At 34.7% G+C, this 22,227-nt stretch overlaps 3 protein-coding genes across 11 annotated transcripts; 1 reads left to right on the top strand and 2 right to left on the bottom strand.

Annotated features, from left to right (window-relative positions):
• Positions 1-6,098: 6,098 nt before the first annotated feature.
• On the top strand, positions 6,099-11,191 carry LOC120086277 (serine/arginine-rich-splicing factor SR34-like). 8 transcript variants are annotated; one of them, XR_005484178.1, is made up of 15 exons: positions 6,099-6,254; positions 6,424-6,515; positions 7,521-7,586; positions 7,676-7,750; positions 7,854-7,962; positions 8,049-8,095; positions 8,186-8,243; positions 8,336-8,385; positions 8,524-8,580; positions 8,686-8,813; positions 8,899-9,000; positions 9,141-9,462; positions 9,661-9,748; positions 9,837-10,293; positions 10,460-10,485. XR_005484178.1 is itself a non-coding variant. In XM_039042835.1 (14 exons), the coding sequence occupies exons 2-14, from the start codon at positions 6,429-6,431 to the stop codon at positions 10,991-10,993; spliced, it is 921 nt and encodes a 306-aa protein (XP_038898763.1). In that variant the 5' UTR covers positions 6,099-6,254; positions 6,424-6,428; the 3' UTR covers positions 10,994-11,191. The 8 variants fall into 8 exon arrangements, 3 of the variants coding, with proteins under 3 accessions (XP_038898763.1, XP_038898762.1, XP_038898764.1); XR_005484179.1 differs by lacking the exon at positions 9,141-9,462; XR_005484177.1 differs by having other exon boundaries at positions 9,661-10,293.
• Positions 11,192-11,498: 307 nt separating this feature from the next.
• On the bottom strand, positions 11,499-15,584 carry LOC120086276 (APO protein 3, mitochondrial-like). 2 transcript variants are annotated; one of them, XM_039042831.1, is made up of 4 exons: positions 15,430-15,584; positions 13,629-14,021; positions 13,078-13,502; positions 11,499-12,805 (listed from the first exon to the last, which is right to left on the bottom strand). In XM_039042831.1, exons 1-4 carry the CDS (start codon positions 15,465-15,467, stop codon positions 12,396-12,398), a joined length of 1,266 nt encoding a protein of 421 aa, XP_038898759.1. In that variant the 5' UTR covers positions 15,468-15,584; the 3' UTR covers positions 11,499-12,395. The 2 variants fall into 2 exon arrangements, with proteins under 2 accessions (XP_038898759.1, XP_038898760.1); XM_039042832.1 differs by having other exon boundaries at positions 15,127-15,565.
• A 1,732-nt stretch (positions 15,585-17,316) lies between these two features.
• Positions 17,317-21,426, bottom strand: LOC120086581 (universal stress protein PHOS32-like). The gene is made up of 4 exons (XM_039043308.1): positions 21,018-21,426; positions 20,797-20,903; positions 20,600-20,721; positions 17,317-18,791 (listed from the first exon to the last, which is right to left on the bottom strand). Exons 1-4 carry the CDS (start codon positions 21,199-21,201, stop codon positions 18,707-18,709), a joined length of 498 nt encoding a protein of 165 aa, XP_038899236.1. The 5' UTR covers positions 21,202-21,426; the 3' UTR covers positions 17,317-18,706.
• Positions 21,427-22,227: the final 801 nt, after the last annotated feature.

Here is a 22,227-nt window from a genome sequence, read left to right as displayed (position 1 = left end):
TTATGTGTCCATATTAACCAATCAACGGTACGACAACCCTTCACAGATCGCTCGTAAGTACAGCTCAACCAATAACCATTATCCCCTGTAGTTACATCTAATTTCTTAAGTACCACTGATCCCTCTAATGAACATAAGTCATAGTCCTACTATGACTGAGTCCTCTCTTCCAAAGAGAAGTTGTGGCCACTATGTTCAAGTCCCAGAATCAGCCCTTAAGGGAGAAATCTCTCTACTTATCCCTACTTTGGGAAATGAGTGAATTTCATCTTGTGTGTTGAGTTCCCAGCTCTCAGATCAGACAAGTTCCCAAAAGGTAGGCATGTTGAGTTGGCAATCTAGCCACTCTTATCCATACTAATCAAAGGACCATCCTCAAAGGCAGGAGTTCCCAAAACACTCAAGATCGAGGTCGTGTCACCTATGGTCGTTTAGGTGAGATGTAAGTCTCTAGTATCAATGGGGTTATATATAGAGTCTAGTCATCTCGTGGTCCGGTCTTATACAAACTCTTTGTATAGGACACTCTCGCTCATACGTCTCCACATGAATGGTCAGAATCTACCATCTGTAGTAGTTTATAACACTTGGAAACCTCTACAAAGCGGGACGTATCTGTAGTGTCACCAGGATCAGGTATCCCACCTTAATTCTTATACTACAGACCTATTTAGGTTATCACTTAAGGCATTATCCACTTGTATATCACATATACATGCTTAAGTTTACATAAGATAACCATAGAGCTTTGTTTATTGGATATGGAAAATGTCAAAATGAAATAACAGTTATTTTATTCATAAAACAATGTGTATCATTACAAACAACTAGAATCTGGGAGAATTAGGACACCAATCCCAACAGCATGAACATACATTACACTGAAGGTCGAATCATTAAAAGGATTAAGCAGCTTCTCTCTCCAATTCAGATCGTACCTGCAAACAGAAAAACCAGAAAAGGAAGCCAATCATCAAAGGGATTGCTCCCATATGAACCAATTTATCTCTATCACCCCAACTTGCCCATGCTCCCATAAATTATTGCCATTGGAATAATATTATAGAAAGCTTGCCATATAAAGTATTTGACCTTCATAGGAATTTTTAAGTTTCACACTTTTTTCCACTAGTCCGACCACCCATTATATTTTAGTTGATAAAAACTCAAATATTATGCTAAAACATTACAGTTTTTCATTCAAAAGTTATTTTTAGTTATAATCATTAATTTTTATTCAAATAGCATGTTAATTTATTTAATTGATATGCATTTGAAAGTACATGTAGAAAGTCTAGTGTTAAAGTTTCTACACTCATTTAGGTGATTGATACATTATTAATAAAAATAATTAAACTAACTCTAAAGACTTATTTTAAATTGAGGGACGACCTCTTGTCCTATTCCACCTCATTTAAATTTTCATCTCCATTAAATTCTTTATAAAATTTTGTGAAGATCGTGTTCTCTACTATATTTTTTTTAAGAAAATTTTAACCAGATAGATATATATATATAAGAAAATATAAGTTTAAACGGGTTGTTTCCAATATAATTTAAATTTAACTAAGAATCTTTTTTGGAGTATTCAAATAAAAACAATAATATTCTATGTTAGGGTGAGTCAAACTGGAGCTTCCTTCCTTGTAACCGATTGCCTCTTAAACGGAAAAACAAATTAGAAGTTAGTTAAAACAGAATGACCTTCTTGTAAACATTCTTCTTTGAATAATGAGCTATATATGTAAATGAGTGAGATACATTTGATATAGCTGTAAAAAAAGAAGGAAAAGGAACTTATCTTTTCCTTGAAAATAAAAGATAACTCTCTGATGAGCTTCAACAGTGGATGTAAGTGAAAACCGAACCACTATACATGTTCTTCGCCTTCTTCTTCTACTTTACTCATTTCTTGCTTTGCATGCTCAATTTACCATGGATTTGAGCTCAGAAATCCATAAAAGAAACTAAGTTTACAAGAGAAGAATGAGGAGGACAAAGAGGGTTTTAATAAACACCGAAGAGAAAGTGGGAGAGAAGTGACAGAACTATTATGTCACCTCTGTAATCTTTTTACAGATTTCATAGTCTTTTTATCATGTCAAGAAGAAAAGTAACGTGGCACATTGCCCTTCATTCGTTTAATTTTTCTTTTGGATCAAGTTGGAGAATGGGCCTTCATCAGGCAACTAAACTTTAAAGGCCCATTTTATTAACAACTGGTATCAGAACTAGGTTTATCCAAAATTTGCCAAGAAACCTCCAAGATTCTTGAATAATCTGTCAAGAAGAGTCAGAAAAGTATCAATGGGATCAACAAAGTATGAAGTTGAAAAGTTTATTGGGAATGGGGACTTTACCCTGTGTCTTTTCCTAACATTGCTTTACTATCTCAGGACAGCAAATCAGAAGGCCTAGAGTTATGGCATAAGAGACTCTCACATATCAGTGAACGAGGCTTGATTGAACTAACAAAATAGGGGCTAATACAACCTAAAGGAACCAAGAGGCTAAGCTTTTGTGAGTTGCTATAGACTCAAATTCACAAAAGGAATCCATACTTCAAAGGATAGACTAAAGGTACTTCCTATCTTTAGTAGATGACTACTCTAGAAAAGTATAGACTCTTATGCTAAAATTTAAAAATCAAGCCTTTGACAAATTTAAAGAATGGATTGCAAAAGTTGAAAATCAAACTGAGAAAAAGAGTAAAAATTCTGAGAACAGATAATGGTATTGAGTTTATGAATAATATGTTCACTAACTTTTGTAATGAGCATGGAATAATTAGACATACAACAATTACCTATATACCCCAACAAAATGGGTAGCTGAAAGGATGAACAGAACTCTTATGGAAAGGGTGAGGTGCATGCTCTCATAGGCTAACCTAAAGGAAGTGTTCTGGGCAGAAGCTCCTGCAACAACTACCTATGCTATTAACAGAAGCCCCTGCGCTTCCATAGACATGAAAAAACTTGAAGAAATGTGGACAGGTGTACCTTCAGACTTATCAAACCTAAAAGCCTTTGGGTGCACAACATTTGTACATGTGAGGCAAAGTAAACTTGAACCTAGAGCCCTAAAATGCATGTTTATAGGGTATCCTGAAGGAACTAAAGGCTTCAAGTTTTGGAACTTTAGTTCTAATTGAAGTATTGTGAGTAGAGACATTATTTTCAGAGAAGATGAGATGTTTACAGTGATGGAAAAGGAAAAACAGTTGACTGGAGAAGTGCCAAATAAGAATCTCACCACTTTTAAGTGGAGCTATTACCTAAAATAAAAATGTCTCAACATAAAGTGATGATCTAAACCCTCAGACCATTGAAATTGTAGCATGTGAACAGACAGCACAAGAACAAAGTTCTCAACTAGAGAACCTAATAGATTACACACTAACAAGAGATAGAAGAAGAAGAGAAATCAGGTTACCAGCTAGATATTCGAATACTGACTTTATATCAGACGTTGCCAACATTACATAAAGCATTCTTGACGAAGAACCTCAGAACTTCGAAGAAGCAATGTCAATCAAAGAAAATGATAAGTGGTTATAAGCCATGGAAGTTGAAATGACTTCTTTAAAGAAGAATAACACTTGAGTCTTAATGCCTCTTCCTCCAAATAAAAAATTCATCCCTTGCAAATGGATTTTTAAGAGAAAATTAGTTGACAACAGCTCAGAGAGAATAAAATTCAAAGCCAGGCTTGTTGCCAAGGGCTTTAAGTAGAAGGAAGGTCTAGACTACACTGAAATTTTCTCCCCAGTGGTTAAACACACTTCAATCAGATTGCTACTTGCAATTGTAGCTTGTGAAAACTATGAACTTGAATAGATGGATGTGGCTACAGCTTGTGAAAACTATGAACTTGAATAGATGGATGTGGCTTGTGAAAACTATGAACTTGAACATATGGATGTGGCTACAGCTTTCCTACATGGAAAGTTAGATGAAGAAATCTATATAGATCAACCTATGGGCTTTGAAGTTAAGGGCAAAGAAAGTCTAGTGTGCAAACTGGATAAATCATTATATGGCCTCAAGCAAGCCCTTAAATGTTGGTATAAACATTTTGATGATTTTATGAAAAAGATCAACTTCACCAGAAGTCAGTATGATGCTTGTGTGTTCTTTGGAAAAGCTAAAGATGGAAGTCTAGTCTATTTACTACTCTATGTTGATGATATGCTCATTGCAGGGAGAAATGTTGAGGAAGTAAATCTGATTAAAGAACAACTAAGTTATGAATTTGAGATGAAAGACCTAGGACCAACTAAGAGAATTCTTGTCATTGAGAGAAGAAGATCCCAGGGTGAACTCTTTATCTCCCAAAGTGACTACATCAGAAGAATTCTAACTAAATTCAACATGTTGAACGCCAAAGCAGTTGGCACACCCTTGGCACAACACTTCAAGCTATCTGTTAAAGATTCTCCTAAACTAGAAGAAGATATTCAGAAAATGAATAAAGTACCCTAATCAAGTGCTACAGGCAACTTAATGTACTTAATGGTTTGTACAAGACCAGACTTAGCTTACAACTCAAGATTAATTAGTAGATACATGAGCAATCCAGGTAAAGCCCACTGGGAAGCAACTAAATGGGTCTTTTGCGATCTAGTTGGAAGCATAAATAGAGGCTTACTCTATAAATCTCCTAATACCACAAAGCTGGCACTTAAAGGCTATGGGACTCAAATTTTGCAAGTGACCTAGATAGAAGACGGTCTCTTTCAGGGTTTACCTTTCTATTTGAAGGAAATGTGATAAGTTGGAAGTCTAACTTGCAATCAGTGGTTGCCCTTTCAACCACCGAAGCAGAGTTTATAGCTACTTCAGAGGCTATTAAAGAAGCCTTATGGTTATAGGGGTTTAACTACTGAGCTTGGCAATGAACAACCACTAGTAGAGCTACTCTGTGACAACCAAAGTGCAATTCATCTAACTAAAAATCAGCAATATCATGACAAATCCAAACACATAAATGTAAAACTTCACTTCGTTAGAGACATAATTGAAAAGGGTACAGTAGCAGTAACAAATGTTAGTTTAGAAGAGAATGTAGTAGATTTTTTTACAAAGTTAGTAATAAAAGCCAAGTTCGAACACTGTTTAAATCTACTCAATGTAGTAGATCGAGCTGGAAAATAAAATACCTGAAGAAGAAGAAGCATCAGAGACCATTTTGTCTCAAGGTGGAGATTTGTTAGAGTGAGCCAAACTGGAGCTTCCTTCCTTGTAACTGATTGCCTCTGAAACAGAAAAACAAATTAAAAGTTAGTTAAAACAAAATGACCTTCTTGTAAACACTCTTTGTTGAATAATGAGCTATATATGTAAATGAGTGAGATACGTTTGATATAGCTGTAAAAAAGAGGGAAAAGGAACTTATCTTCTTCTTGAGAATAAAAGATAATTCTCTGATGAGCTTTAACAGTGGATGTAGGTGAAAACCGAACCAGTATACATGTTCTTGTTCTTGTTCTTCTACTCTACTCATTTCTTGCTTTGCATGCTCAATTTACCTTGGATTTGAGCTAAGAAATCCATCAGAAAACTAAGTTTACAAGAGAAGGATGAGGAGGATGAAGAGGGTTTCAACAAACACCGAGGAGAAAGTGGGAGAGAAGTGACAGAACCATTAGGTCACCTCTGTAATCTTTTTATAGATTTCATAGTCTTTTTACCATATCAAAAAGAAAAGTAATGTGGCACATTGCCCTTCACTTGTTCAATTTTTCTTTTCGATCGAGCTAGAGAGTGGACCTTCATCAGGTAACTAAACTTTAAAGGCTCATTTTATTAACATTCTATATGTCAAAATATTATTAAAATGTTTGACTATGATTTTTAAAACTTTATATTTTAATATTGTAACACATATTATTCAATTTAAATATTACAAAATATTCATGTTCGGAACAATGAAGCATATATGCAAGATAACTGAACAACTCTCGTTTTAGGTTAAAAAAACTAAAACATAATACTTAAACTGGAGAGACTAAAGTAGAATATTGAAGAGTTTAGAGGTGTTACATGAAATAAGTACAAAATTGAAGGGGGAGGCAAAAAAAAAAAAAAAAATTGCAACCTATTATATAATATCCAGCAGATTACTGTGCAACGCGACACAGATTATCGTAACCGTACCATATATTTACTTGTGCTACCAACCTTCGATCTCGAAACCCTAACATTCACACTTCGGTGGCCTCTGCGTTTCCTCCTCAACAGATCGAATTCGAGGTAACCTTCAATCAAAACCCCGAATCTTGATTAAATTATTCGAATACACAAAGCTCTACAGGTTTAATCTTATTTGAGGGTTGAATTTCGCAGTTTCTGATTTGTTTTTCTTCGTTTCTTATGAGATATAATCGGTAACGTTATTCAGTTCTACGTTTCATAATTTTAGGGAAAATGAGTAGCCGTGCTAGCAGAACAGTCTATGTCGGAAATCTTCCGGGTGATATTCGTGAAAAAGAAGTGGAAGATTTGTTCTACAAGGTAATCGTAATTTTTGTATTCATGCGATGTTTTGGCGCCCGTATGGATATTGTTGTCTTTATGGTTTGAGTTTTTAGGTAGACTGCAGTTTTTTTAGAGTATTTGACTACGCGTTTGTTATGGCCAGCGCGTTAACCGCGTAAATTTCTGTCATTTTGGTGCTGCATGTTATGTTTGATCCATTTTCTTTCTTCAGTAGACTGTAAGTGGCTCTCATGTAAGTAAGAGGGCAAGCATAGAATGCTAAATGTTTTGCTTTCGATAATTGTGATGACCTTGTAACTTATGTGGCGAGGCGACCATACAAATGTGGGAGTGATTCCCTCCTTTAAATTAGAGACGTCCTTTGCCCCTTCTCTATCTTAAAGACTCTGCGTTCTCCTCCTGGTGGAAGGTTAAAATTCCTAAGAAAGTGAAATTCTTTACATGTCAAGTTTTGCAATGGAAGGTGAATACTCGGATCATCTCCAGAGACTCTTCTTTGGTGTTGCGACCACAATGGTGTGTACTTCATGACCTTTGGGGTTCTAACATTGTTATAGAGGATGCTAATCTCATGAAGCGTCCTTTTCATGGCAAAAGATGAGTCCATAGCAGGCTTGTTTTCTTGCCATTATGTGGAGCATTTGGCATGAAAGGAAGAGGAACAGCAGAATCTTTAAAGGGATGGTGAGTCTCGTAAGGAGATTCGGGGATTGATTAGATCCAACTCTTCTTTGTGGGTGCATTAGTCAAGATTTTTCTAATTCTCAACTTGCAATATTCTTTTTTATTGGGATCCTTTATTGGAATTAGTTGTTTTTCTTCACGCTCTTGTATGTTAATCAGGATTTCTCTCAATGAATGTTTGGTTCTTTATCAAAAGAATTGTTGACGTAGCTTATGTGGTTTTTCTTTCTTAAAGATTCAAGATAATTCGAGACAGGATTAAAAATAATTTTAGAGTTCTATTTTTTATGGAACTAATTAATTTAAAATTGATATCGTTTGACATTTGTATTGTAGTATGGTCGCATAGCCCACATTGATCTCAAGGTTCCACCTAGACCACCTGGTTATGCATTTGTTGAGGTGAGCTTTTTGTGCGTGAAGTACTATATATTCTCTTCCTTTTCTAATGTTTATTACTTAACTTATCAATATGGATTGAGTGAATGTAGTTTGAAGATGCCGAAGATGCTCAAGATGCGATTCGTGGTCGCGATGGCTATGATTTTGATGGCCATAGATTGCGCGTGAGACACTAACTTAGTCTATTTCTATTGTTACAAAAATTGGTCTTTTTCTACTTCATTGCTTTACAGTTGTAATTTATGCATTGTTTTTTTGTGTTTTTAGGTGGAACTTGCTCATGGTGGTCGTGGTCATTCATCATCTAGTGATCGCTACAGTAGTCATGGAGGCAGCCGAGGTGGGCGTGGAGTATCTCGACGCTCTGATTATCGTGGTATATGATCATTTTTAGGTGCACCATACAATGTTTTGACGTTGTGAACATTGGATTTTGTAATATGTGTTCTTTTGTAACTGCAGTATTAGTCACAGGATTACCTTCTTCTGCTTCATGGCAAGACTTAAAGGTAAGCATCATTCTATTTGATATGAAGTGTATGTGCACAGGCAGTCTAGTTTTTCTGATCGACACTGACCACCATATTTTAACGTTGAAGGATCACATGAGGCGAGCTGGGGACGTTTGTTTCTCCCAAGTGTTTCGTGATGGTAGTGGTAAGATACCTAGTGATGAAGCTGATTTGAAATTCTCTATAATGTGATATTGAGTTGAGAACTAAATAGCTGTCCATTTCAATCTGTGGTAGGGACCACAGGGATTGTAGATTACACCAACTACGATGACATGAAGTATGCTGTAAGTTGTTTTTATCTCTGTTCTAAGATGTTTGAAATATTGAGGTTTCATGATCACCTGGCATACTAGATTGCCACTATTGCTTCAAGAGCTTAACTTTGGTTTGGTGATAAGTTATTTCTGTACTTGTTATTGCAGATTAAGAAACTTGATGACTCTGAGTTCCGGAATGCATTTTCCCGGGCATATGTTCGTGTATGAACTATACCTTCTTGTTCTATGAACTATTTATTTATTTATTTATTATTTATTTTTGACTGCCTTCTTTTCTCTCATCTATTTTAATTTTATTTTTGGTAGGTGAGAGAATATGATTCAAAGAGGGATCTCTCCAGGAGTCCCAGTCGTGGGCGGTCATACTCTAGAGGGAGGAGTTATAGTCGCAGCCGTAGTAGAGGCCGTAGTAGGAGCAAGAGCCACAGCAGGAGGTTGGTATATTTTTTTAGCATTAAATTGGTCTTGGGCTCTTGGCATATTCTATCTTGTATTAATTACTCTTAACTTTATGAGCAGCAAGTCTCCAAAAGCTAAATCTTCCCAGCGGTCCCCTGTTAAATCTCGATCAAGGTCTGCTTCCCCTGCACGCTCACGATCAAAGTCATCATCTCTCTCAGGGTATGTACACTCATTTTGTTAACTATAATAATTTATCTTGTGATCCGTAAGTTTATTTTTTAATTATTATTTTAAATAAAATCTAACTGCAGCCATTGTTTATTATATTTATATATTTGAGTTTGTTGTCACTCAAGCAGGGTCTGTTTGTTGCACCCGTCTTTCATTGGCCAGAATGTTAGACTGGGTGAAATAAACAACATTAAAGTACTGAAAGTGAACTAATTCTTTTGTATTGCTCAAGCACGGGTCAGCAACTGGTTTAAAATTTATCAATGGATTTGATATTACCTTTCTGGATGCTATGTGTTTGCATGCGGTATTGTGGCTTGTACAATTCTCTTGAATGTGAAACCCACTTTCTTCCAAAGTCTTGGATGCACTCTTGGAATGGTGGAGATGAATACTGGACAGACTTCAAATTAGTCTGGCAATGTGTGGGACCCTCTATTGGAATGTTGGGTAAACTTTATCCTATTTGACTCAAGTTATTACTATTTTACATCTGATTCTATTTTCTTTTTAATAACACTTCGTCCTGGCCTTCCCCTTTATCAATTGTGAATATTTTTGTTCAACAACTGGGATAGCTAAGAAATGAATCGATTTCTTTCATTCATTGTCCTTTTTGTGTGTGAAAATTACTTGTTTGTTTTTTAGATATGGAAATATGCAGCATACTGGGGATTGGATATTAGGATCTTGATGGGATATGATTCAATTGCCTTCAATGCTTTTGGTTGAGAAGGTATGCTGTTTTTTAGATGGGCAGCTTTCAAAACCTTCTGGTACCTCTGTTCTAATGCTTTTAGCAATGCAATGTCCATGGGTGCTAGATTGGGATCAAAGGAGATCATGGATTGCCATAATAGAGCTGGATATCTTGAACTAAGTGCTATTTGGACTTGGAAGTCATCATCACTTTCATTTACATTTTCTGCTGCAAGATTTGCCAAGCTATAGGACGCACTATCTGGATTCATTGTGGACTTTTTGAGGCACAGTAGGGAAGAATGCTCCTCTCCCGTCCACTGGTGTCTATAATATATAGTTTCCTGGAGATTAAAGTTTTCTAATTTTAGGTCTTGGCTTTTGGAGTCTTAAGTTTTGAATTGGCATATACTCTTCATAGTTGAACTGCTAAAATATTATTTTCCCTTCTCTACTTATACACTCTGGATGAGGCGTCAGGCTTTTGGATCAAATTTGGTTAAAGAGACGTGGATTTTAAATTTGAGTTGTTTCTGGACCTTTTGCAGATCGCGATCAAGATCCAGGTCTCCAGTGCCCAATGTAAGTGATCCCTGTTATGAACTAGTCATTGCTAGACGTGGTATTAGCATTCATCCCAAATGCTATACGTGGCTTTGTAGGGCAACATGACTATTCCTTTGTCAATCCCTTAGATTTTAATTGATATATCGTGTCTGTATGCATATGAATATGATTTACATGGCAGCGTGAGAAACGGACTAGTAAAAGTCCCAAAAGGCGTGATGCTAGCAAAAGCCCTAGCAGGAGCAGAAGCCGGAGCAGGAGCCGAAGCAAAAGCAAGAGCAAGAGTCCTTCCCGGTAGAACTTACAGTGATTTTGTTTTTAATTTCTGCAGTCAATCGTAGTCTTTACAGGGACACTGTAAACGTCATTGATCTATCTTACGTTTTATTACTGATAGTTTAAATTGCAAATTTAGTTCATATGAATTGGAGAAAGTTACAATTTAGTCTCAATGGTTCAATAAAACCTTCACAAATAGTCGTCCCTACGGTAAGGATTATTTATGAAGATTTTATCAGACTATGGGGACTATTTACGAGGTTTCATCCAAGCATAAGGATTAAATTTCAACTTTTAAAATCACAGGGGCTGAACTAACTCTTTACAAACTATAGGGACTAAATTTGTAATTTAACCTTAATAATAATGCTAATTTGTTTGGAACATTTCTTGATTCAATCCCTTGTTCTGACTTTGAGTCTGTTTGAACAGATGAAGATGGAGGGCAGAGCTGTTGATTTCTATAGCCGTGGAGTGAAGTTGGATTAAACTGTTGAACCTAGCTGTAATAGACTCTTATTAGACTTAATAGTATCTATGTTTAGTTTGGACTTTTCATGTGTGCTATTCTTATTATAGAATGTTCTCAGGTGAGATGTTTTGAAATGTTTCCTTCATTCACATTTTTAGCTTCCTTCTTGAATGGTACTTAGAAATTTGTGATACTTTAAACATTTAGTACGTACATCCCTCGGGTCTAAAAGCTATTGAAATCACGAGATTAAAAAAACAAACGATTTTTTTTTATATATTTAAAAAACAATAAGGTGGAATATACTTTATTATAATCATGGCATTGAAGAAGATTGTATTCTGTTTTTGTGTTTTCATTTGTCAAAGTGTTTTGTTTGAGATCATTCTGTTTTTGATTTTTTAGTTTGAGCTTATGTAATTAAACTCACGCAGTGAATTTTATACGTAATAAAATCCAAATTAAAGGCTGAAGAATGTAATCCGAGATATTTTCCAACGTTTTGAGAAAAATGAGAAATGAATTGATTTGATACACTTTGAACCTCAAGAGCTAAAAAACAAAGGTGTGCAACCTCCTTTGTTCTAACTACTGAATCTTAGAGCTAATCTTTTTTTCGTTTGCTCCTTTGCTGCCACAGAATGTTATATATAACTGTAAGAATAACCATATCACTGTGATGTGGTTCATCTGTCAAGTCCTTTTCAACTGGAATTTCAGGTCATCTAACATAGCATGACATTAAGTCTAAGTGGCAACAAAGCCTAGCCTTTATGATCGCCGTTCATGCCTACTTCAAAATCTAAATTGTTGTTGAACAAAACGCCACTGGACTCGAATTTGCTTTGGAGTTGATATCTACAAAGTCTAGTGGCCTTTCTAGACTTGTTCTTCCATAACACCTAATTGCCACAGCAGGATCAACTTTTTATCTTCCATTAACTAAGCCAATTCCATTAGGTTATGTAGGCCAGATGGTCGTAACAGTCACATCTCAACCCATATTTAGAGTTTAAAGTCACTTGTGGGATGTTTCCACTAGACGCCACAGGACATTCAACAAAGATGCAAATAATGCGATGCGACCAAAACTAATCCCCCTGCTCATTTGTCCTTCCCTTTGTCTTTGCCAAACCATGGACGCCAAGCTAAACTCTTTCCACAGTCCACAACAATGCTTCTCTGTTATGTAATCCTTGTGCATTCATAATAGCATTCACACGAGTTTCAGTTATTCCATCAGTCCATTTTTCTTTGTTTGAAGAGCAATGCTTCGGCACCAAATGATATAACTCACGTCACAATTTCAGATCCCCCTTTGCCTGGCAGAATGCGCAGAATTTCAGTTGACCATTGAACTTTACAATTAAACAACCAATTTCAATTCATCTAACTCTGGTACTACAACATCTTTCTTCATCAAACTAGTGTATCTCACACCGACATCAGCTCCGGCTTGAGCAAATAACTCCACCACTGCAGGCAAGATACCATAGTACCTCTTCAGATTATCCAGTAGAGGCTCAGTGCTATGCACATCTTGAACATGCCAAACGTACACTGGGGGAATCAAATCATCAACTGTTGCTTCCTGCCACGCATGTTGCCCATCCCTCATTTGGTGCTTGTAAGCATGACAATTCCTAACCCTGTGACCTTTAGGCCCAACTTGAACCTCCGAACAATAGCCACATGTTTGTACAGCATACTTTTCCATGAGTTTTTCTGTTCCTGAAATCATTTTATCCCATAACCCCATGCCTCTCACAGCAATCACTGAAATGTCAAGAATGTCAAATTATAGCTAGTTAGGTGAGTATGCCAAATTATAGCTAGTTAGGTGCATAAGGTTGTAAAAGAATCAGAGAAATGAAATCCAGCCTCCACTCCTGAATGACCATTCAAAACTTTCGTGCTATGGTAGGAGTTGGATGAAAGGATTGAATAAACATAAATTGTGTTATAATATAGCATACCAAGGTCCAACACGAAAAAAATAAGTAACTAGATTTAGTGAAAAGAAAACTGTAAATGTAAACAATACTGACCTTTCATATCATCACAACTTATGGATGTCATATCCTCATTCGATCTTTTTCTATCATTCCAAAACCCACACGCGTTAATGTCTTTCCTTGGGGTGAAATTCTTGGGAAACCTTTTCTCAAAGTCGAGTGTCCTACCAGCAACATTATAAATGGGAAAAGTCCTTCGCCTTGTAGGGTACTCAGGGATGTCAACACCAGCTTGAATACACAATTCTACTAATGCTGTAATTCGATCTACCCGGAGCTGCTCATTATGTGAAACCGCTCTCCCAATACGATCATATATATGGAAAGATTCCACAGTAGGAAGCACATGTTGCATTCCCCCAATTTCCCATGTGTGTTCTTTGTTTGGTCTGCTCCCTGCAACATTGCATGTTCTAATCTTATGTGGTGGATGACCAATATGAACCTGTCCACAGACTCTATACAAAAGAGTGAACAAGACAAATAAGAAATCAAGATACTTAGGTGGAAATGTACTTGTATAGTTCATCAAATCCCCAAATAACAATCAATTTCCGTCTTTTATATGAACAATTGTCTCTTACTTGCAATAATATACCACGCTTCTCTTGATCACTGTTGAAACACAAGAAATGAGCTCAGAAGTGGCAGCATAAACTTCATGGGCAACTGGAATCAAGCCCTTGACCAGCAGACCATTGGCTGGAGGCTGTAAAGAGATCTCTTCTACAGTCTGCCTCTCCTTCTTTCTCAATCTTGCTTCACGTTTGAGTTTGTTTATACTCGTTACCAATGGCTTCCTCTCTGACTTCTTTGGCCTCTGCAGTAATGCTGCAGAGCTAGACCTTGTTGAGTACCATAGAAAGGGACCCTTGCTTGAATTCGTCAAGGTTCCAACAAATCTTTGTAAAACCAACTCTTGCTCACTCACAAGATTCAGTAGTCTTCTACAAAACATTGGAATTCTACGTATTGACCTACACAAACCGACGCTGATCAATTATAAACATTTAACATTGAGAACTTCTAAACCAAGACATTAGAGACATCTAACTAGATTGTAAAAAAACTGTAACGACCCAACTCTCTAAGACTCAAGCTAGGCCGTAACTATAGACATTCATGCATGAAATTCAAAATGACATCTTTTCATAGCTTATAAAACCAAATAAATAAGGTAAGTAAATAATTTCATTAAAACTAAATTACTGAAAATTCAAGTAACAAGGTACCCAAAAAAAAAAAAAAAAACCATAAAACGAATCTAGAAAACTTTCTTAAAAGTAGAAAATGCAAATACCAAAATTGTGAGTTCTAAATGTCAAATCAAGAAATTAAAACATAGAAAAATCTTGAAAACATGCACGGAAGCATATGACTGGTCCTAGTAGCTCGATCACGGATTCCGCTTATCATTCGCCGGCGTGTCCTTACCCTTACCTGGATGAGTATAAAATACTCGGTAAGTAACCCCACTACCGGGGTCAGGCTAAGCATCTATATCCTCTAGACGCCATCCTCTAGTGTGACATACATAATCCTCTAGTTTTCATGGAACAATAAATAAATGAATAGTTAAATCTATCCTACCGTAGCCTCTAGTGAATCCCGAAGGAAACATAACCTTTGGTGGATCTCGAAGGAAACACAAACCTCTGGTGAATCCCGAAGGACACAACTTCCGATGAATCCCGAAGGAGACACCACCTCTAGTGAATCCCGAATAAGACACAATCTCTAGTAAATCCCGAAAGAAACACAACCTCTGGTGAACTCCGAAGGAGGTCACCACCTCTAGTGGGCAATTAACTATCGGTAAGGTAACTATTACTATCGTAAATATCACATGCATCATGACATAGCCCATAACATGTAAATACATCTCATCACACTCATAGATCATTCAAAACTTCATATAAACAACAATACTGATGTACATGCTAGCATTCATGACATTTTCACACATAATTAGAACAATTTATTTATCCTCATGCAATTCTATACAAACAACTTTAGAATCTCATACAAAAACTTAAATCTCATCCCTAACACATAGGCACTTCCACCAGTAAGATTACTTACTCTGTTCACGTATTTTTATTCAACCAACTGAACTCCACCTAGGCTCTTAGAAAACCTTGAAGCAAATCCCAAAACATGAGCCAAAATTTAATTAAACCTTTAGGCCTAAATTCATTCATCAGTTTATCTAAACAAATAGTCATACCCGAAATGTGTTATTCCAAATATACCTCAAGCTACAAAATCAATGTACCCCAAATAACTCTAATGCCAAATTACACGCTTAAACCCGCTGGACAGCGGCTTTAAATTTCTCAATAATTCGGTCTCAACCTCCTAATTCACCATAAATCCAAAAATTACCAAACTTTAGTAGGAAATCGAAATCCACAGCCCGGCATGTGAGGGCAGTAGACCGGCGGCGGCTGAACGAGTTTGGCGGCGACCGGCGCGCTGACAGAGGCCGACCGGCGATCCACAAAACAGCGGACGAAGTCTGGCGGCGCTGTGGCGCTGATCGGCTGCTGGCTGAGGAGTGGGACGTCTGAGGTCGCGGGCGCGGCCTGGAATTCGAGGCGTGGGGCGCGAAGACGAAGGCGAGGGGCGAGGCGGCTCGGGCTGGCGGCGCGGACGACGCGTGGGTGGCTTTGGCGGACGGAAGCGAGCGGCGCTGGAGGGAGGAGCTGATCGGCCGAGCCGCGGCAAGGGAGAGGGGCCTGGTGGGGTTTTTCACGGAAGAGAGAGTTTTCCGGGGGACTGAGAAGGAGAAGGGAAAGATGATTTTTTTTTTTGTTAATTTTTAAAATTTTAAAAGAAAAGAGAATAAAATATTATAAATAATAAAATATTTTTATTTTAGAGCCGCGTTTTTAAATATAAAAAACATGAATAAAAATATTTACAAAATATAGTAAAATTTAGAACTATCAAATGATTTGAAGCTGATAAATATGATATCCATCGATAGACACTCGATCAGCGGTTTATCATTTGATAGTTAAAAATTTTACTATATTATGTAAATATTTTCAAATAGTTTTATCATTTGAAAATAATTTTCCATTATAGAGTTATTTCTAATATTAAATAAATGAAAACAAAATATTTATAATTAAGATAAAAATATTAGAAAATAAGGCACTTACAAAAAAAAAAAAGTCAAAAATAAACAACGTAATTAGGCTTGTAGTCAACACATTTGTTATTAACAAAAATGACAAAAAATGAAACTCAAATCCACATATAAAAATGTAAAATATCTGCTCTTATTTATTCAATAGAAATAGACTTCATACAATTCATACATTTGATTGGATTATTTGATAATAATATTACTTGATTGATATATGATTATACTTTCAATTATTGCTACTGCCTTGCATATTTTTTATAAAACTTGAATACGCTTGATTAATATAGCTTATTGTATTGTGATTAATGATGTACTTACTAATATAATCTACAAAAACTTGATACACTGAATGATATACTTTTTGTATATATATTACTAATAAACTTGATAATGATGCACTCTTTATATAGTTGATACACACGACCAATATATTAATTGATAAACTTGATAATAATTGCTCATTTATACTGTTGATACACTTGAATTATATACTATTTTTACAAATTGAAAAAGAAAAAAAAAATCAAATTTCTTTTCTTCGACATGCAACATAACCTCTCCCCCATCCTCTTTTGCCAATCATTGTAATGTCCCACACATTCGTCGCCCCACCACCTGCCCCCCCACCCCGTCGATGTCCGAATGTCAACCATCATCATCGCGTGAATCACCGCCAATAAGGTTCCTCTCATCTATTTCTCTTTCCATTTCTCTCTCTTTGTCACAGCCAAAGAGGGATAAAAGAGATTTGTTAAAAATGCAAAATCGTAATACAAAATAAACAAAACATCAAATTTGATGACTTTGTCATATCCACAAATTTTCATATATTAAAGACATACCTACAATTACACATTCTAAATTTTTCGCTCATAGCAAATTTTCTTAGAAATACCGTCTGACATATTATAAACTCAATTCCTTTTTTTAAATTAAAATATTTATTATATAATGTATTATAAATTATATAATACTACAAAAATAATAATTATACAGATTCTTACATAAACATGTTCTTAAATTAATTAATAATATTTTAAGAGTCAACCTAATATTTATTAACTCCAACTAGTTTTATGATTTATAGATATAGTATAAAGTTATAAATACTATTACAATTGTTTAAGTAAAATTTAATTTCTGAATTTGTCACCAAACATATATATGAAATCATGAAATACAATTTATACAATTGTTTAGAGTAGAATCTAATTTCAGAATTTGCTACCAAACATATATAGGAAATCATAAAACACAATTTCGTTTCCATTTAATTCCTTACTTTCAAATTTATGTTTTCAAAATTAAAGTTGTAAACATATTATAACTCTTTAAAGTTCACAACTATAATTTAATTCATTTTGTCTAAACTCTTTATTATTTGCATGATTCTTATCAACTACTAGGGCAACCTATGATGACTCATTAAATTTTAATATTAACTTTTAACCGCATCCAAGTAGACTTTAAAACTTGTGTAGCACATTTTGTCTTTGGTAATTTCATATATGGTAGCCAACTTGAATATAACTTAATTGATTGAAGTATATATTATCCACCAAAAAGTTAGAAACTCAAAATTAGTGTCTAATTAATTCTTAAAGCCTCGTTTGGTTACAATTTAGACTAGGAGTGCCAAAATTCAAACTGAACCAAATGGGCCAAACTAGTTAAGTTATGGTTACTTTTTTTTTTTTTTTTAATTAAAATTAGAATGAAATCGAACCGAACCAAAATAAGATTTGGTTCAGTTAGGTCCCTAGTTTGATGAACCAAATAGCTAAGTTAAGTTAGATTAAGGTTTTTTGCCAACCGACATCACATCCTTAAAGTCTATCCCTGACACACTCAGAATCACTTCAGTGCTTTACCACCTCTAGACCCGAAATTGAAAATCACTTCACTGCCTCTATATGCAAAATGAACTAACTTTGAAAGAAAAGATAGAAATTTGAGATTCATTTAACTCGACTCGCTTCATACCGAAAATGAAACGGGTCAGGTCGGTTAACGTCTGTACAAAATCTGGCCCACTTACACTCCTAATGTAAACCTAGTTTGATAACCATTCAATTTTTTATTTTGATTTTTGAAAATTAAAATTATTTCCTCTACCATGTTTTACCCCTCCCTTAAAAGATTTGAATTCTTTTAAAGTATGTTGGTACATTATTCATTTTAATCGCCCTTCTCAATATAGTTCTAAAATGTTTGTATATGTATATCAATATTTTACTTTTTAAAAAATTATGTGGATGAGAGAATTGAACATTTAATCTCGAGAACTAATAGTACAAATTTTATTCAAGTTGAGCTATTCTAAGATTTTGACTGAATTCAACAAACCTTGACCAGCTGCTTCATTATTATTATTATTATAGACATACTCTAAATAATTTACAAAGATATATTTCTCAAAGAAAGGGGAAAAAAGAGTAAAGAAATATGCATTTATTTTATTTATAATATATACTAAGAAGCAACTTAACTTGGGATTTTATTTATTATTCAGGTGTTGGGTTTAGGCTTCACAATTGTGACGGTGCATGGAGCATGGTGAGCGCAATAATCACTCACACTCCCTAAGAACGCCCTGCACAAAATCATGATTTCTCCCAAATTAAGATAAAATTATATAAAAGATTAAAAAAAACAATTTTATAATTTTGTCAAATTGAGCCTAACACAAAAAAAATATGCTAAGGATCAAGAAGTCTCTGTTTGAATTTTCGAACTCTATGTTGTACCTCAAAAGAAAAAGTACAGTTAATGAACTTTCGTGCTTATACCTAATAGCCTAAGTACACACCAAAATGTATTGAAAAAAAAAAAGTTATATCCTTGCCATAGTTTTAACTTTTTTTTTTTTAATTAAGAAATATATTCGACATAAAATTAAATATTGTTTAATAAGACATTAGACTTTCAATTTTGTGTTTAGTAACATTATCAATTTTTGTCGAATAAATCAAGAAACTATTAGACATCAAATTGAAAGTTTAAAAATCTATTAGATATACAAAATCAAGAGTTGAAAAACTTAGGAAAATATCAATTTATGCCCATAAACTTTAAGGATGTATCAATTTAAACGCTGAACTAATAATTATATCAATTTAAATCTTGAACTTTTATAAGTTTATCAATTTACCTCCTTCATTATGTTTTTATGAGAAAATTTAAACTTATAATTAAATTAGTTAAACCCCTAAACTTTCATAAATGAATCAATTGAGATTCTTAATCAAAATTTATTATAAGAATCATCCATGTAATTTATTTAATATCGTCCATTTTGTAAAACCGATATTTAAAGAGTCTAACACACATTTGATAACCCATTAATGATTTTCAAATGTAATCGGTGGACTTACGAAAATTGATTTATAAAAATTTTAGAGTTTAATTGATAAATTTCATATGGTGTTGGTTGAACGAAATAATATATAAATTGATAATTTATGAAATTTTAACGTTTAAATTGATATAATATTAGTTAAAGATTTTAATTGATATGTCCAAAACCTTATTACAGAGTTTTTTTTTAGTTCAACCTATTTGAAAAAAAATAATTTAATTAAAAAAAGATAAACTTTTTGCTAATTTTCCCGCGTATAAAATATTGAAATATAAAATTTTGCTGCTCCAAAGAAGATTTTTAGCTTCACCTCTAATTTTAACAAATTATTTAAAAACAGAAACAATTATTTTTCCTTTTTCAGTTTCGCCCAAAATTGTTTAAGTAAAGGAATAATGTTAATGTGTAATACTGTGTAACAATGAACCCAAGTGAAATCTTTTAACTTAAAAAGAGAATTACTTGTCCGTCCTTAAAAGTTTTAGGTCTAATACCCATTTGGTCTAAATATTTCAAAAATGTTACATTTATTAGGGATGTATATAGGTTGGATTGGATTATGACGATTTTTTTAGACCAACTCAACCCTTAAAATTCGGATTGGATTGAATTAGATTGTCGAGTTATTTATTCTTTTCTTTTTTTTTATTATATTTTTTATTTACTTAAAATACTTAAATTTGTGTATAAATACGTACTATAATTAAAATTTCATAAAATTAAATATCAAAATCTAATTGAAAAAAATATAAAAAATTCAACATAACCCAATCCAAAATTAAAACTAACCCAATCCAATTTTTACAATTTGGGTTGGATAGCCCGAATTGTTCGAGTTATTAAATCATTTGAACACCCTTTAACATTTATAAAATTTTAGTTTCAATTTAATCCATAAGTTTTAAAATATTACAATTTAATCTTTCATATTTAAGGTTTTTTTTTATAAAAATTTAGGACCCTAGCGAAAGATTATAATTATTTACACCATTTGAATAGATATTCAAAGAATCAAAATCCTCATTTAATATAAAGTAAAGTACCTTTTAATGGCTCCATAGCCATGGCTTCCCACCACCAACATTGAAGCACCGTATTTATTAACCGCCTCGCACAGTACATACCTAGCATCTCCTTCTTCATCTACGAATTCAACATCAAAAACCTGCAATTTCATCCAATTAATCAAGCCTCCAATAATTCAATTGACCGCACGCAATCGTTTTGTTGATTTGTCTACCGATTTAGCCGCACAGATCTCTCTCGCTTTCTCCTTGATTCTCTCTGCTTTCTTCTTCAAATTCTGGTCCAAAACTTGGTATATTCCAGGAGCAGACCCCAAAACCACTGATTATATAATTTCCAAAACAATAATAGATCGTCGATTATTATTGGTTGAAAATTGAAAATAAGTAATTAATTAGCAGAGATTGAAGAGGATGATTGATCGATGGATCTTACTTCCTGGACCGGCGACATCGACGAAGACTTCGGGAATGGGCTTGACGTGGAGGAGGATGAGGTTGAAGGGAGGAGGATTTATGGTTGAAGAGAAGAAGTGGTCTAATGTCCACTCCAGAGCGCCGGTTGCGTATTCGCCGTCGTCGATTCCGATCACCATCACTGGCTTCTCCGTCGCCGTCATTGAACTGATTCCTCTGTGAAGCGGTTTGATTTGGGAAAGAAGAGAAGACCACCGCGCCTTTTTTTTTTTCCTTTCGATTTTTGGTTTTTGGAAGTGAGATTGTCTACGTGGCTGGCCTTGTCAGCAATAGGCAGTCATAAAAACAGAAAAGCCTCTTACATGTCAATGAAATACTTTGACACCTCTGCCAACGTGACGTAACTGCAGCTATAAGGTGACAGGAAAACCTTGGTTCTCCTTCCTTTAAATGGAAAAGAAAAATATTTTTATGGATGAGGACATGACCTTTAATATTAATATTATTGTTTTCAAAACTTATAGAGAAATATTGTTGTTTTGAAACTAAATATTGTTGTTTTGGGAGTTCGAGGCTAGAGGTCGAACGTTGAAAACTCAACTAATGTGGAGGTCGAACGTTGAGAACTCGATGAATAAAGAAAAACTTGGAAACAATACGTAGGCCAAAACTTCAATCCCCGACAAGGGAAATCTCGCGAATCTTGCTATAAAGTAATGAGATGGTATACTATATGTATCTGTGTACTCGAGCTGTTTCTAACAACCTATGCATTTTTTATCATTTCGAATTAGACGGAGGCTTGTGGGATTGAGAGGGTGGGGATGACTATATTTCTAAGAGCGAACTCCAGACGAATATGAAGCGCATGGATACAAGTTATGCTTTGGAATGAAAGACAATTCCGAATTAGCATTGTCTACGAACAAAATTTTGTATATTAGGTTGTCGAAGGTTACACACATGTCGAAACTTCAAAGCGATTAAGGAGATAAGTGGGCTGAAGTAGATTCAGGAGAGAGCGAGATTCAAAGCAAGATAGTAGGATAGAGCGAGATTTAAAACAAGATTTTAGGAGAGAGCGAGATTCAAAGCGAGAATGTTGGAGAGAGCGAGATGACTAATCTGACTAACATTGAACTTGTAAAATGAAATGGTTGAATAATTGAAAAATGAGATTATTCAGGAATACACATTGAATGCTATGATTATGCATTAAGTTTCTGGTA

The sequence above is a fragment of the Benincasa hispida genome, chromosome 9 (assembly GCF_009727055.1).
Source record: "Benincasa hispida cultivar B227 chromosome 9, ASM972705v1, whole genome shotgun sequence".
Lineage (NCBI taxonomy): Eukaryota > Viridiplantae > Streptophyta > Magnoliopsida > Cucurbitales > Cucurbitaceae > Benincasa > Benincasa hispida.
The sequence above is the reverse complement of the archived record's forward strand: the minus strand, read 5'-3'. Positions and strand labels throughout refer to the sequence as shown.